The sequence below is a fragment of the Strix uralensis genome, chromosome 1 (assembly GCF_047716275.1).
Source record: "Strix uralensis isolate ZFMK-TIS-50842 chromosome 1, bStrUra1, whole genome shotgun sequence".
Lineage (NCBI taxonomy): Eukaryota > Metazoa > Chordata > Aves > Strigiformes > Strigidae > Strix > Strix uralensis.
The window spans coordinates 170,278,217-170,293,519 of NC_133972.1; the positions used below are offsets into that span (position 1 = coordinate 170,278,217).

The following is a 15,303-nucleotide window of genomic DNA, read 5'->3' on the forward strand; positions in this document are numbered from 1 at the left end:
AGTAATGTTTGGGTTTACTTTCCTTGACCAAGAAAGATTTTCTAATTTAACAAAACAACAGAAAATATTGCGAAATATTCTTACCTATTTTCTTATTTCGTTCTTCCCCCCGACTGTGTGCAATAATTGGAGAATATATGAAAGGGCTTTTGGTTGACACATTCTGACCAAGGAGACTTTTCATTTTGTGAGGTCGGAGACTGGTCGGGAGGTTCAAGAGCTTCACAGATCTGTTGAGTAAAAATAATTGCATAATATTTTATTTTATTCTATTTTATAATAGATGGTTGTATTAAAAATGAACTGATTAATACTAAATGACACTCTGAGTAGGTACCGATTAAAATACCCGAAATGGAAAACATGAAGTAAATACCTACAGTACAAAAGAAAATAATACCAACCCAAGGAAACTAAAGACAAAGTTTCAGAAAGCTCTCAGAAAACAAATACCAAAGGAAAAACATCTTCTATAGAAACCAACAAAACCAAAACTAACCAGATTGGTGATTTGAAATCCAGCTATTAATTTCCAAGTGCAGACTAAACAAAGATACATCACATGTCCAGCACAGAGAGCTACCAAATATTTAACTTAAACACAAACTAGAAGCCAGACAAAATTTAATTGAACTATGTAACACAAATAAAGAACTTCTCCAAGGTGAGTAAAACAGATTTTAAAACAGTTAAAATGCACAGAGTTGCTTCTGGAAGGAAGGATAAGTCCCAGAAATTTGAGTGGGTTTCTTGAACGACCAGAAAGTAATTACAAATAGACAGAAAACAAATGCTTTGTTAGACTATATTCCTGTTAGACCCAAATCCCTACAGTACCATGCAGGGAAATCACTGGCCTTCCAATGCTGATGGCAAATTGAAGGCTAAATATTGGGCATAAGAACAAGCAATCAGTTAGTGGATATTCAGTAAAATGAGCAGTATTCTAAAAGCTGGTAAGAATCCTAGTTACTTAGTCAGGAAGGAGAGAGGAACAGAAAAACAAAAGGTGAATGAAGGCATCGTTCAGTATTTTGCTACAGTCTATTAAGCTTGAAGTATTTGTGCTTTTAATTAGCAATGTCATCAAGAGACAAGAACCTCCCCTTTGTAATCATTCATGGATTAAACCAATTTTTGAAAAATTCGGTTTTCAAGTAAAAGAAAGTCCCTTAGAATAAAACTACAATTGTTGCTAATTGTTAGAGGCATCCCATCACACTGAGGTAAACAAGCAAGAATGAAATAAAATACTTACAAAACTTTCCAGCAGTAAACTTTGAGAAGATACTTAAAGATACAGTAGGCATGTACTAAGATGAGCAACAAGAGTCTAGCTAAAAACCTAGGAGACTTCTAAAACTAATTAAGAGGCCAAGTGCAAGAATGCTAGAAAACCCCAACTTGTTCAAAGATTAACTCCCTTCTTCCCCTCTCTCCTACATCTACCTCCCACAGTAAAACTTATCTCACTGGCATTCTTTGATAATGTCATAATAAACCAAAGAGGTTATAAATGTTACAGTACATGATTAAGTTGTAGTGTTTTGTGAAGTTCTTCAAATACTGTGACAAGAGCACCAGAGCACTAAGAAAGAAACCTGCCTTCCTCAGCTGTACAGGTCATAGAAACAACTTAAAATCAAGTGTTTTCACTCAGAAAAGCAGATAAGTATTCTTTTGCAGGTTAAAAGAGTTTTGCATCATTTACAGGATATAACTGAAGTAATTCACCTGCCAAAGTTACAGAATTACACTTAATTTCAAAACAATAAACTATCACTGAGAACATGAAAATGATTTAGAGTCCTCAGCACATTAAAGAGCAGTTGTAGCAATATCCCACTAATAAAAATACAAATATACAAGAAAACAAGTTGTTTTAAAAATTACCCAAATCATTCAAGATAATGTGCTACTGATGAAAAATAATGAAGCTGAAGAGTAACACTATGCAGACATGTTACCTCCGTGATATAAAACACCTGATAAGAAGTTACTAGGTAACACTAGAAGTATTTTGGAACAAGAAATAAATCACATCCATGTATTATCTGTTGGTGATACTTAGTGCCAGCATCGCAGATCAAATGCAAAATAACAGACAATGAGCCTGAGGAATAAAGAGAAACTATGACAGATTGCTGAATATTTCATGTTTTGAAACCTCTTCTGATAGAATTTTGTTACAAATTAGAATGCAACTTAAAGCAAAACATGTAAATGATACTTACTTGAAGAAACATTAAATTCTATAAAGTGCTAATAAAATGGATGTTTATTTTATATATAGAAAGAAGTGCTTTGGCTTATCCATCATTATTATATAAATACTGGCGGATAACCTTTTTTATCTTAATGCATGACAGTGGAAAGAACGTTCTTCAACAACACATTAGACAGCTATACCCTCACAGGTCATACATAGAACATTAATTCCTTTGTGTGAAAAGCTTCAATAACATACATTTTCTAGCCCCTGGCCCAGCCTGACTGAATTCAAATAAGTGACAATTAGGAATTACAAAATAATTTCACTAGTTACCCAGAAGATCAAAATCTTGCATTTGGAAAAAGTTGTGTTGATTAAAAACAACCTTGCTTAGAGGGACAACAGAAAAAGTTTAAGAAAAAAAACCATTCTACTAAGTAAACGGAGGGAAAAAAACGGCACCAAGCAAATTTGAAGTAGTAAGTCTCTAAGGTCAACTAAAAGACATCAGTGGTGAAAAGGAAGAAAATTCTTCATTCAGTTAAGTATATTAGTAAGAAAATCAGTTTTAAGAAAGGTAAATTATGAACACTGGACTAGAGCATCTATTAGAATGGAAAGACAATAAATTCTTCTCTTTTGCATTACAGAAAATACTAGATGATGATTTTACAGTATGCCATAATGGAATACTTTCCAATCCAATATGCTTTTAATTTCTGAAGCTTCATCAAAAGAATTGAAAATTCATTGAGGAGCTTTCCAGATTGCACTACAGTATTTGAAATGTCAAAAAAAAAAATCCCAAAATTCCAAAGGCTAAACTGAAATACATAAAAATATGATAATATTTAAAGAACGTCAATAATAGACCAAGCATCTAGTTAAAAGACATAATACACACAAAAAATACAAAAGACTATAAAGAATACCATACTTAAATAACAGACAGCTAGACATGAAATACTAGTTAACATGAGTAATGGAATATAAAGATTTTGCCAAGCCAAATCTCTTCTACTGCTTTATAGTATGGGGGAGGAAAAGGTAACAGTGCAACTGTGTTCCAACTTCACTGTGGCATTTCAATGTTTGACAGTATTTTGATTAAGAAATCTGCATCCAAAATAAGCACCTCACATTAAATGGATTAAAAACTAGTAGACCATGAAATGCCAACAGTAAATAGAAGTCATCATCATCTGTAAATGTGTGTTTCTAGAGGGCTCTAGCGTGGATTGAATCATAAACTTAGGTTATTCAACATTGATCAAAACCACATTTCCACACATCTATCATTTACGTCTCAAAAATTAACATGATTGAGCTCTGCGGTCCTGCAGCACAGCAATTTTCCAACTAGCTGGACAGCTCTACAATACACTGGGTCTGCGGTGTAGATGCAACTGGAGGCTTTATATTTAGACACAACTAGTATTTTGCTGGATTACGGATTTTTTTATCACTGTGGCTTTTATAGAACTTTCACAAGACAAGAAGAGGGAAGGGGAAGACGAGCACAAACAGCAATTCTTAGCTGTTAAATACTGTTGATGTTGGGTTCCTCACCCCTTGGCAAAACAGCAGCAACTATTTTTAACACTCAAGCACAGCCAGGTCAGCACAAGCCGATAGTGTAAATGAAGCACCTGGATGGTGAGCAATTTCTTAAAGCTAGCCCTGGGAATAACCAGTAAATATAATGTGCTTGTCCCCTTCTCTCAGCATACAAAACATTTTGAGTGAGGCAGAGCCTTTTCCACTGAAGTCCTGGTAATCTGTCACCAAAGTTTGACTGGCCCCTATATGCACAACTCCTATAAAAAAAGGATTCAATCGGCATTTCCCGCATCTTCCAGACTTGAATTGTCTTCAATATTCAGCATGGAGAAGAACAAGAAAGCGCTATGGAATACATCCAGTACAATCTACCTCCTCCATGGTTTAAAAGTTAAGCAAAAAGCAAAAACCTGAGACTAATTCAGGATTTAATGCTTCACAGCTAAACACAATGCTGCTTCTTTAGCACAAGTCATGGGTTAGACTCAAAGGAACTTTAGCATCGCATTTCTGCACCTATTTGAAAGCCAAGGCAGACAGCTACCATACACAATCAGATTAAGGAAGGTGGTTTTAGTTTTATACTGTGTAATACTAAGATTATTCCTAGAACAGAGATCTGCAAGAGGCACTAAGTGGCTGACAGCACTCTTGCTCTCAAATTAAAGTATTTTGCCTTAAAAACGTTTCCATGGAAGCTTTTGCTCTAACTTCTCTCTACAACCATATAACTCAAGTACTAGAAAGAATTATACAAGTTTGCTTAATTAACATCAATTTTTTTAAGACTATTTAATTTTTCTTTCTAAAAAAAGGCTAGGTTAAAATTTGCACTGTTGTCTAAAAACTTTCAGGAGAAGAAATACAGGCCTCCTTCATGCATTTAGCCGGGAACCCGCCTTCAGAATGTACCGACCAGGAACTCATCTCACACACAGTTACCTGAACTTGTCACTGGACATCTTTACAGTCAACGGAAAATGAGTCAATAGAGTCCACATACTCCAGTAATTCAACTCATCCTAAAGCAGATATCTACATTAGGTTAGAAAAACCTGGCAGTGACTACCTGTGTGTCTTGACTGCTAATATGATCTAGGATAGTGAAGTCTGACTAGTTCAGCCCTTTACATAGATTTTTTTTTTTTTTTTGGTGAAACTAAATCAGCCCCAAGGTCAGCTGATAATAAATTACTCAAATAACATTCTCAGTGTAATATGTAGCTTTGGTTCTAGCAGTTAGCATTTTGGGATCATATGTCCACATTGCATGTTTTCCAGCAAAAAAGTTGATAGCAGCTGCAACTCCCAAGTATGCACTGCAGCACTGAACAGGCAGCACAAAGCAGGTATCCGCAAAGTCATCTGAGATGATTTGTCAGTGCTAACTGAATCCACTGAGGGGACAATGCTGGAAGACGCATTTTTCCCCCGTGAGTACACATTAAAAGTGGGGTGACCCAGGTGGCTAGTCAGTGCACAGCTTTGTATTTGGTCCAACCAGGAGCAAAACCAGTTTCCAGGACACGACTGGAAACGGTGTGACCGTTCTGATTCTGCATACAATTCCATCTGACCACATACAACCATATGCTCCAGTCAAACCTGCACCTTAAGCAAGCACCTCCCACACAACAAATTGTTAGTGTGAACAGACCTATCATGTTAAATGCACCACAAATAGTTAGACAAGGTCTCTTTCTTGAGTAAATGTGGAGGAAAAAAAATTGAAGAAGTTAGAACATAGTAAAACCAGTTGTATCATGAAAAATGGTCGGAGTGAAACATTCATTTTCATTTTAGAGACTAAAATTAATCTGAAAATAAATATGATTTTCACTCTTTGGTTATACACTTTATTATCTCTTTGTGATACAAGAACTCCTGCTTCATGAAATAACTGATGACATCCCACTGAGAACTCAAATCTCTATGAGAACTTTTTTCAATAACTTCTACCATATTTTTTCTGAATAGCAATTATTTGTCCTTCAAAAAGCCAATTCTTGACAAAGACTTTTTTTTTTAGACTTTTCTTTTAGCCTTCCCTTTTATTATTGATGCCCAATGGCTGTTTTCTCTCTCTCTAACACTTCATGCTAGGCTTTAATCCAAGGTATTATTCACTGGACTGTCTGCATGATGTGCCTTGGCACAGAGGCACAAAAAGGAACATAGATTTAGAATAGGCCAGTGAAGGTGCTAGCTTGAAAATGCAGCATCTGGAAAGGAACAGCTGCAAAAGGCATCCATTCCAGCTGAGTTCCAAGTTCCACGGATGGAGACAGCATCCAACTCATGGACCTTCAGTGTGATCGGGTATCTAATTTAAATCTCAGCTACAATCACAAAATATTTTTCTTTGATTGTATCAGAAACTCTTGAATGACAGTTTAAAAAAAACAACCACCTCTCTCCTTCTGAAACTAAAGGCCACAGAAAGTATTTTCTGCTCAAAGGCTCTATTTTTGCTTAAGAACTTCTCAAAACAATTTGACATTTTGACATTTTTCCATGTCATTGTGAACAACTTACATAAACCGAGACAACTAAATCCTTCCACTATCCTTTAAAATTTGACAGGTACTGTGGAAAAGTTAAAGACTGTATTTTGGAGTCTTACCTCACAATAGGCAATTTAGTGAACGGAACAGGAGGTAACTTCAAACCATCTGGAAGAGTGATAAATTCCATTGTTCCAGGGCATTTTGCAGTGTAGCTTTCCAAGCTCTGTGTTACATCTTTCTTTTCTAGAAAATAAATTTGTTTAAAGTAAAATTAAAAAACAACTTCAAACTTACATGTAACAAAAGTTTAAGATGAAGTTATAACCTAAAGTTTGACTTGGGTTTTTTTGTATTTATACAAAATCACTCTAATGGAATGCCAACTAATTTTTGCATACAATGCGTAGAGTTATGCTTCAGAAGCCTTAATGGATGGGTCAAATATAATTAAGTGACCTTAAGCAAGACAGTTTTCTGGACTTTTCAGAATTTTTAAACTGCCCGCCTATACCTACTTTTTGTTATTTTTTTCACTGTCAAAATACAAATTTCTACAAGTTATCTAGTAAAGCTACATACCCAACACAATTGGCTTCAAGCATGTTAAGGTTATTAATAATAGCATTGTTATGTGAACAAGCCCTGCGCTGAAACATGAGCTGAAACTATACCAAAGGCAAAGAGGAGAAACAAATTACTTTTGATGTTACCTTGTGTTAAAAGTACCTAATTCTTAAAATAATTGTACTATATTACACTACTAAATCATAACAACTGGAAGAAAATTGTTGTTTAGTTTTGCTTAAAAATACAAGAACATTCAAACATAAGGTTTGTGTTGTCTTCGATAATGTATAATAAATGCTTATGAATTTTATCTAACAAGTATTTTCAACAACGTATACAATTGTGTCTCCAGAAAACATGTCTATTTGGAGATATATGGCCTGAACAAAATCTTTTATTTCTCTGATGAAATGTATTTGTTTAGAGGGGAGGATAAGATATCTGGAAAGTCTTAGACCTGTATTTTTTTAAAGCACAGTGAACATTCCTCCATATACGTGCTACCAATAAAAATAACTACTCATGAACTAACCTGTTTCCAGAAAATACTTCAGAGATCAAAATACTCAACAATAAAACTAATAGAAAAGGGAAGGGTAATAGCAAATACTGCTTCCCAAAAAAACTGCTTAGACAAGTGTGTTAGGTTTATCCAGCAAGGTTTTGGTAGCGAAGGGTGTTGTAGGGGTGGCCTTTGGGATCAGAGACCAGGAGTAGCTCCATGTTGGAGAGAGCCAGTTCCAGCCAACTCCAAAATGGACCCGCCGCTGCCCAAAGCTGGGCCCATCAGCTGTGCTGGTGGCACCTCTGTGATAACATATTTAAGAAAGGGTAAAAAATGCTGCGCAGCAGCTGTGAGAGGGAGGAATGCGAAAAATGTGAGAGAAACATATCCTGTAAACCATGCCACTGCCTGAAACACCATCTTGGGCTGCCCACATCAATCCAGCTTAGTTTGTAAGCTTCAAAGGCCACGAATACATACATACTCTTTCAAAGCAAATACACATTGATTGCAATCGCCTTCACCATGAAATTAATGCCACAAAACTGACAAATTGCCTTGCTTCTGTCTATGTTTCACCAAACTCTCTTGAGCCACTCACCCCATTTTAATTACATGTAGGAAATGTTCCCAAAAATACATTATTAGACATACACTTACACTCAGATCTGCGTAGCACAGCCAGGAGTTGTAGTGATTCAAGACTGAGTATTTACATTAAAATTTCAGTCTACAGCATTCAGATTATTATTTGCCATGTTATGTGAGCAAGGGCACATAGTACAAGTAGAATTCACTGAGATGGAAAACATCACAGCTACCAAGAATGATGAAGACAACGCTACAGTATGCGCTTAATTCTGCTTGAAACCGGAGGTCTGTCATTCTGAAGAACCGGCTTTCATTTCCTAGAGTGAAACACTGTCAATTATCGTATTCAGAGAAATCATGCTGCCACTTGCAAAAAGAATTTGTTTATAGATTTTAGAGTCGCATTTTTATTTTGCGGTAGAAGCTCAGTGTGCTTTCTGCAAAGACAAGGCTAACCCAAGACATTTTTCTATGCTGATATTGTATGAAATGTAGTTTAAAACATGCTGCTGCCAAGCCAGCAGCTCTATTACTTTTTACTTAGCACCGCATCTCAGCTGAGATGCTAAAAGAATCTACATCAGCAGGACATAATAAGAAGCATTCATGATGCAAAAGAGCAAAAGCTGCATGATCTTGCCTGAGAGCCACTTCTGAAAGCAAATGCTGGAGTATTTCTCCCTTGACTGAGCACCTCTGCTACCTGACCTCTGTGGTATGAATGAACGATACAAACTTCTCTACTCAGTCAAATTTGCAAAGCCTAATAGTTGCCAAAAACCTGCTACAGACTGCTACTTTCAAACAGCTCTGAATTCTCCTAGCATCTGCCCGACTGTCATCATATTTTGACACAACCAGAAACTGCACAAACCTCCTGGGAGGATCTGCTCAACTACTAAGTCTCCTGACCCATAGTTTAGAAGACTTTCTGTGACTGAAACAGTTATCACCAGTACTTATCTTTCTCTTTGCAAAGAAGAGATAGAAAACAGCTACTCTTGGAGGTCTTCACCCACCTAGTGTCTTCATGCCTGCATACGTCAGCGGGAAAGCAATTACTGCTTGATCCTTTGACCTGTGAACTCACCTCAACAGCTGTAAAAGCCTGCACTGCAGCTAGAAACACTACTAGCTACTCTTGTGTAGGTATTACAGAGACTCATTTATTGAGTGAGAAATGTTGGCTTATTTTCTCATCTGGAATAACTACATTAATGATTTTTTTTCTCCAGTTTCTCTCCAGACTCATTGAAAGATCAGGGTCATAGAACAGCTGCAACCAAATAAAACTGAACAAAGCCACAGTCAGTATTGCCACTCAAGCACATACTTCTCAGTTTGTTCAGTATAATCTCATAGTACAACTTCCCTATTTCATACCAAATTGTTGTCATTACCATTTTTTGGCTGCTCTGACAACTGAAAATTTTGCAAGTCCACCAATATTCTTGGTAATTTTTTCCTTAACTGCTTCATGTCAACACAACGAACATTGGTTTTGTCCCAAAGTTGCTTTGAACCTTCTTCTAATACAAGAGCACAAAAATCTGAAAGCTCTGAAAAATCAGTTGCACAGTTAGAAACCATTTGTGACTGAAAGCTACTAAATGTAAAAAAGAAAAGTCTTTCTGCTAGTTTCACAATAATGTGAAGCAGTATTTCACAGTAATGGAGCTATTGAAAAACCAGACCAGGACGGGAAAGAAAGTCACTTATAGACTAAAATTTTTAAGCACTTCAGTAACCCTGATTTAACAGCATCACACAAACAGCATTTCATGCCTTGGCAGATAATGGAGAAAATCAGAAGAACAAAATTGCTAAAACTGTGTGTTTCAGCTCTTTAATATTTGAAGAAATCTAAAATATCTGCACTTGGTCTCATTCACCACCCATTAAAAACAAAGTTAAATATTAAAAATACAACATTTGTTCTCTGGCAAACAATTGGCTGATCTTGTTTTGATCAAGTCATTGTGTCCCTTGCAGAACAACCTACAGCAAAGGAGAATGAAGAAAGGGAACATTTTATGTCTGACCTGCCAATTACATTGGAAGACAATAACTTTCTGTTTCCATATGCAACTTGCTAAAATATTGAAAAAAGAAGTCAGGAAACAAATAGCTAAAAGCCTTCTGACTTCCCTTTTCCCCTGGTGATAAGCCCAGAATCAACACTTTAACAAAAAAACCTAGTATCCAGGTTTTGTGCTGGCTGAGCTTTTCCTTCCCACTTGAAAACAGCAAATAATGTTCACAAAGGAGAATCCGAGGAGACCTCCTGCAGCAGTCAGCCCCTGAGAAGTGGCAGCCAACTGACCTACCCAACTCTCTCAGGAACAAAAGAGTCAAACATCTCCTTGACAAATTACTAGTAACATGTAACAAGACAGAAAAGTCAGTCTGACAGCAGAAAAAGCAAGAGAAACCATAGTTCCTGCACCCAGAAACACAGATGCTTCCTTCACAGAAAAAAATAAAATAAAATAAAAGATTGCTTGGTGAGCCCTCTTACAACTAGAGAAGAAAAAAAAAAAAAAAAAGTCAGTGTCTGCTGCCAGGGAGCTCTTCAGCATCACCTTGCCATCAGGAATCAGTGTATTCTTTAAACTAAAAAAGAATTTCAGAAAGGCCACAAAATACATTAAAATCCTCACAAAAGCTGAAGTAGAAATTGAGTATTCATAGACAGTAACTGCTACAAATTTTTTACCTTGAAGTTAATGACTAGATTATCGCATTCTATGCAAAGGTCTTCACGACCTTTCAGGTAGTCCCTCAACCCTAGTTTCGGATAGATGCAGATGGACAGTAAGCATCCTATTTGTATACTCAGCACATCACTCTTCACTACCACAGCAAGCTAATGTTGTAAGTGAAGTGCCTTAGCAAGACTTGCATGATCAATCCACTAATTCAGTATTTCAGCTGTTTAATTCAGCAGAACAGAGCAGGTCTTCTCTAATTTGCAGGCAAGCATCACCTGTTTTTCCATTACATTAAGCCTGATTGGTATCAGATGACAGCATTTTCTACAGTTTTAGTAAACAAACAGCATCTCTAATATTTTTCTGAAAAATACATGGAGCAAGTAAACACGACTTCAAGCTGCTCAGAGATCTGATACTCGAACAAAGTTGCTTCAAAAGCAACACAAGGAATGCTGGGTTTTCATTCCAATATTCTCTACTGCAATAAATCTCAGCGCTTACCTATGTTTTTATACTGCCCTGAGCAGCTACATTTCAGACTGCTACCTATATTCATTAGGTCATCAGTTAGACTGGAAGCACATGCAAGCTGAGTGGCCAGCTGGATGACATAATGACCAAAGCAAGTGACAATTAATGGTCTTTTTTCCTTTGCATCTTCAGGGCACTGTTAGCATCTACCTTTTCTATGTATTAACAACTGTTATGAAACTGGAACAAAATTACCATCTCTGATCTGTTCTCCACACCACGTTTGGTCAATAGACTCAAAAGCTATTATCAGGAAAACCAGAAATGCACCGGCAGACAGCATATTGCATGAATCCTCTTTCTTCAAGAAACCAAGCAAAGTAAATCTCTAAATAAATACTGTGGAGACTAAAACTAATAAAATTCACAGTTTGACATGGAAAAGAGCAGGAACAACAAGAAAATAATTCATCTATGCTACCCACAGAGCTAGACCCACTTTCATGAACAGATCATCATGAACAGTATCAAAGAAAGTGGCTCCATCCATACAAAGAGAATGCAAAAGCAGTCAGTTATTTGTTAACAGCTCATCTTTTAAAAAGAACTTACCAGCTTTACTACCAACATTTGGGGGGTGGGGGGGGGGGGGGGAAGACAGGGACACGACAACACACGACACAATCTTTTCAACACAAACAAAGAATTACATGTGTGTCAGAATATCCACCACAGAGAGGGAATGGGAAGAGACTGACAAAACACACCATGGTTTTCTATTACAAGATTTTTAACCATTACATAACATGTGCACACATTAAGTCACAGCCAGTTTGAAATTCACAGCTAGCACAAAAATATTTTTAGATAAAATCTCATGAAAAATAGTCATAGCTGAAGACAGAGTTCAGAAACATGCTATTAAAATTTCAGTATCTAGTTCTCCACCTTATCTGAGAACTTCAGATGTCTGTATACTTCGAATACTACAAAAAAATTTTTTGTACATAAAAATCAGTATGCAAACCACTGAACAATACCAATGATTTTTTCATACTAAGAAATACCAGAAGACCTACCTTAGCATGAAGTGGAGCAAATTAAGCATAGATAACTTCCGTAACAGTAAAAAAAGTTAAGGACTGCTGCAAAGCTGCTTCTGAGCAAAGTAGGGATAACTGTTAAATAGATCTGATTTTGTTTTTTGGGTGGAAGAAGCACAGAGACAGAAGATGGCAAGAACAACACGCTAATTTCTGTAGAACATTTTTCACAATATACTGTTAAGCAAAGTTACAGGGATTTGGCCAAAGAGGATTATCACCATTCAAAGTTTCAATGCCTCCACTAGTGATACAAAGAGAAGAGACTCTTGCTTGAGAAAAGGACAGTTTAATGGTTTAAAAAAAAAACTAGACAACTGTCTGAAAACTTACAACGAAAACATGCCAGCTCTCTCTACTAACATAAAGTTGAGTTTTCCCATCCTTTTGAAAAAAAAACATTTCTTCAGTATCACTCCCAATCTCATTCTGCTTTTCTTAGCACATCCAATCATACTCAAAGCACATCATATGGGGAGTTCAAAGTACATGGATGATCTTCTTTTAAACATGGATATTTCCTTTTACATATAAAGTGCTACTTTCAGTAGCAGCTGTGATTCCAGTGCCTTCATTTGGATTTAGGCTAAAGAGAGCAGTATTGAGTCTGTTGTGTCATATAAAATTTATTTGAATTTTAGTAATATAGCACCTCCTAAAATAGCTTCCTTCAGTACAAAAATATTAGCTCTTAAAAATACAGTACAAATTCTTCATGTCTTCATATTGCCAATTAAAGTATGTCTTCCCCAAAGTAATCTTTTTTTCTGGATCAAAACCTTTGCAACTTGTCTTCATTTGAACCCTTGTATCTTTTCCCTCAATGAATCAAATCAGGCTTCTTCAAAATTCAGAGGCAACTACGTGAAGAATCAGAATTTTGAGGTAAAGCTCAGAAACTTCATTTTTTCATGAATGACTAAATAAATTAATAGGAAACTTCTGTCATAAAGAAATGCACTATTTTATTGTAATGACTGATCCTCTGTTTTACCTACGAATTTGGATATGGTAGTGGCTGGAGTTTTTGTCTGCACCTCATCAACAAGCAAGTCTAAACAAAGGTAAATCATCTCTGAAAGACTTTCAGGTTTGTTTAGAGTGCTAGACAATTTGTACTAGTCTTCATTTTATTCACAGTACATGATTTTTTCTTTCATATAACATACTACTTAAAAAACTGTTGGTCTTCATATTTTGTGCTACATATATGAATTTAAATCTTTTATCGCTGCTGCTAGTTTACTTAGTCTCATTTATTTATTCCACTTCAAAAAAAATGAATTCACTGAATTAGGATCTGAACCAGAGTTACTCAAAAAACACAAGGATAAGCAGATCATTATTTGAAAGAGATAAACATGTACAGGTATTGTGGTTTTCCTCTTAGCAACCCTCACTTTCTACATAGTCTAAAAGACATGTATTTCAGGAAAATAAGTTACACCCTCTTAATAAAGCAGTTTGAATGTAGTTATTTAGTAAGCCAGTTTGTCTCTAGAAAACACCAATTCCAGAGAGAGATTTGAAAAGAAGAAAACAAGCCCAGAGAGTTTTACCCTGCTGCTACTATTTTGAAATTTTTTTTAAAAAGAGTTTTTTAAAAAGCAGGAAAAAGTGTTGCAGATATACAACTCCCAGGAACAAGACCAGGTAACAGTGCTGAAGTTTTATAGTACACAAAACTGATGAAAACACAGAACTAAATGAAAAGCTGCAAAATTCATGGTGCAGTGATGAATAAGAAGAGTTAAGTGGCTTCTGAGAAGCTTCCTCCTACTTCATGTACAATTTCTGAAGTCTTTTATTACAACATGTCAGAAAGCATTTACATTCAAGCTTTTTTTAATATATTCATTCTTACACCATATTGTGCCACTGCTATACATCGAACACACACATGAGGTGACAAGTCTGTTCAATTACATTTTTATTTATACACACACATACTTTTTTATATATACATACACAGATAAGATACGGCACCATGCTGAAGCTGTAAAAAGATTTCCAATTAATGGCTAAGAACCTACCATCCTGCTATAAATATTCCCTGGCAATTTTATTGGAGATTTCAGTTTCCATCCTGAAATCAGTTAATTTTAATATTATAAGACCAACCAAACCAGCTCCCATTTGAAAGATTTATTGGTTCAGCCAACCCAACTTGCAGGTACTTTGTCAACTAAAATACAATGCAGTGCATTAAAACCAGTTCATTAGTGTCAGTTAAGTAAACCTCACTTCAACTGAGAAGTTTACATCAAATTTTAATTTGCATTATATTCTCTGCTCAGTCTGATTAAAGCTTCCATTCTTTTCAGACCTTGAAATCAGTAACTTTTACCTTTCTAAAAATTAATTTACACACTCTAGAGGATGCTAGGGGAAACTCTGTCCTAACTTAAATGCAGTATTCAGGAATAACATCCCTTATCACTACAAAACATTGTGAAGGGCTGACAGGCTACCGGTATATTATCAAGTATTGCAGAACAAAATTAGAGAAGCTATAGAGCAAAGCAGTTGGTGCCTACATTACATGCACTGCAGAGGACTACTTATGACAGTCTGCATAAGCAGGCCTTCTACGAGAAGGTTTCTAACACAGGATCTCTCCCTTTCCACTCTCAAGAAACAATTATCACCATAAAGTCTACTCTAAAAACTCTTCTGAATAACCCTGGCTCAGCAACAAATTGTGATATTGCCATTTTTGCCAGTTTCCTAATAGCTTACAACTGGTTTGAAAAGCAAAAGCCACATGACTAATAATCTCTTTCCTCAACACCATAATCTCATTCACTTACTGTTTCTTTCTCTCTCTTCTAATTATTAATTAATCAATGTACCAAAAGGGATTTTTTTTAACTTAGGAACATTGTTTTAACTAAATCACACTCATTTAAATGCTCCATCATTCCTTAGAAAGAAGTCACACTTCAAAAATGTTCCAACTCCTTCCCATTAGATCAAAATTATCCATATGCCTACTATTATTTACTGTAGTTTCGTGCAATTTACCCAGTACAGACCGTGGCAGGTGCACCCGCCCAATGAAAACAGGGCTTCT

At 36.0% G+C, this 15,303-nt stretch overlaps 1 protein-coding gene across 3 annotated transcripts in view; it reads right to left on the reverse strand.

Moving 5' to 3' along the window:
- The window catches only part of TRAPPC9 (trafficking protein particle complex subunit 9), a 535,677-nt gene that overhangs the window by 471,332 nt on the left and 49,042 nt on the right, over positions 1 to 15,303 (reverse strand). For all 3 annotated transcript variants that reach the window (XM_074888684.1, XM_074888678.1, XM_074888692.1), the window contains 2 exons: positions 6,396 to 6,522; positions 85 to 230 (listed from right to left, as the gene is read on the reverse strand). In XM_074888684.1, coding sequence (XP_074744785.1) covers positions 85 to 230; positions 6,396 to 6,522 — 273 coding nt within the window. The remainder of the gene's footprint in view (positions 1 to 84; positions 231 to 6,395; positions 6,523 to 15,303) is intronic.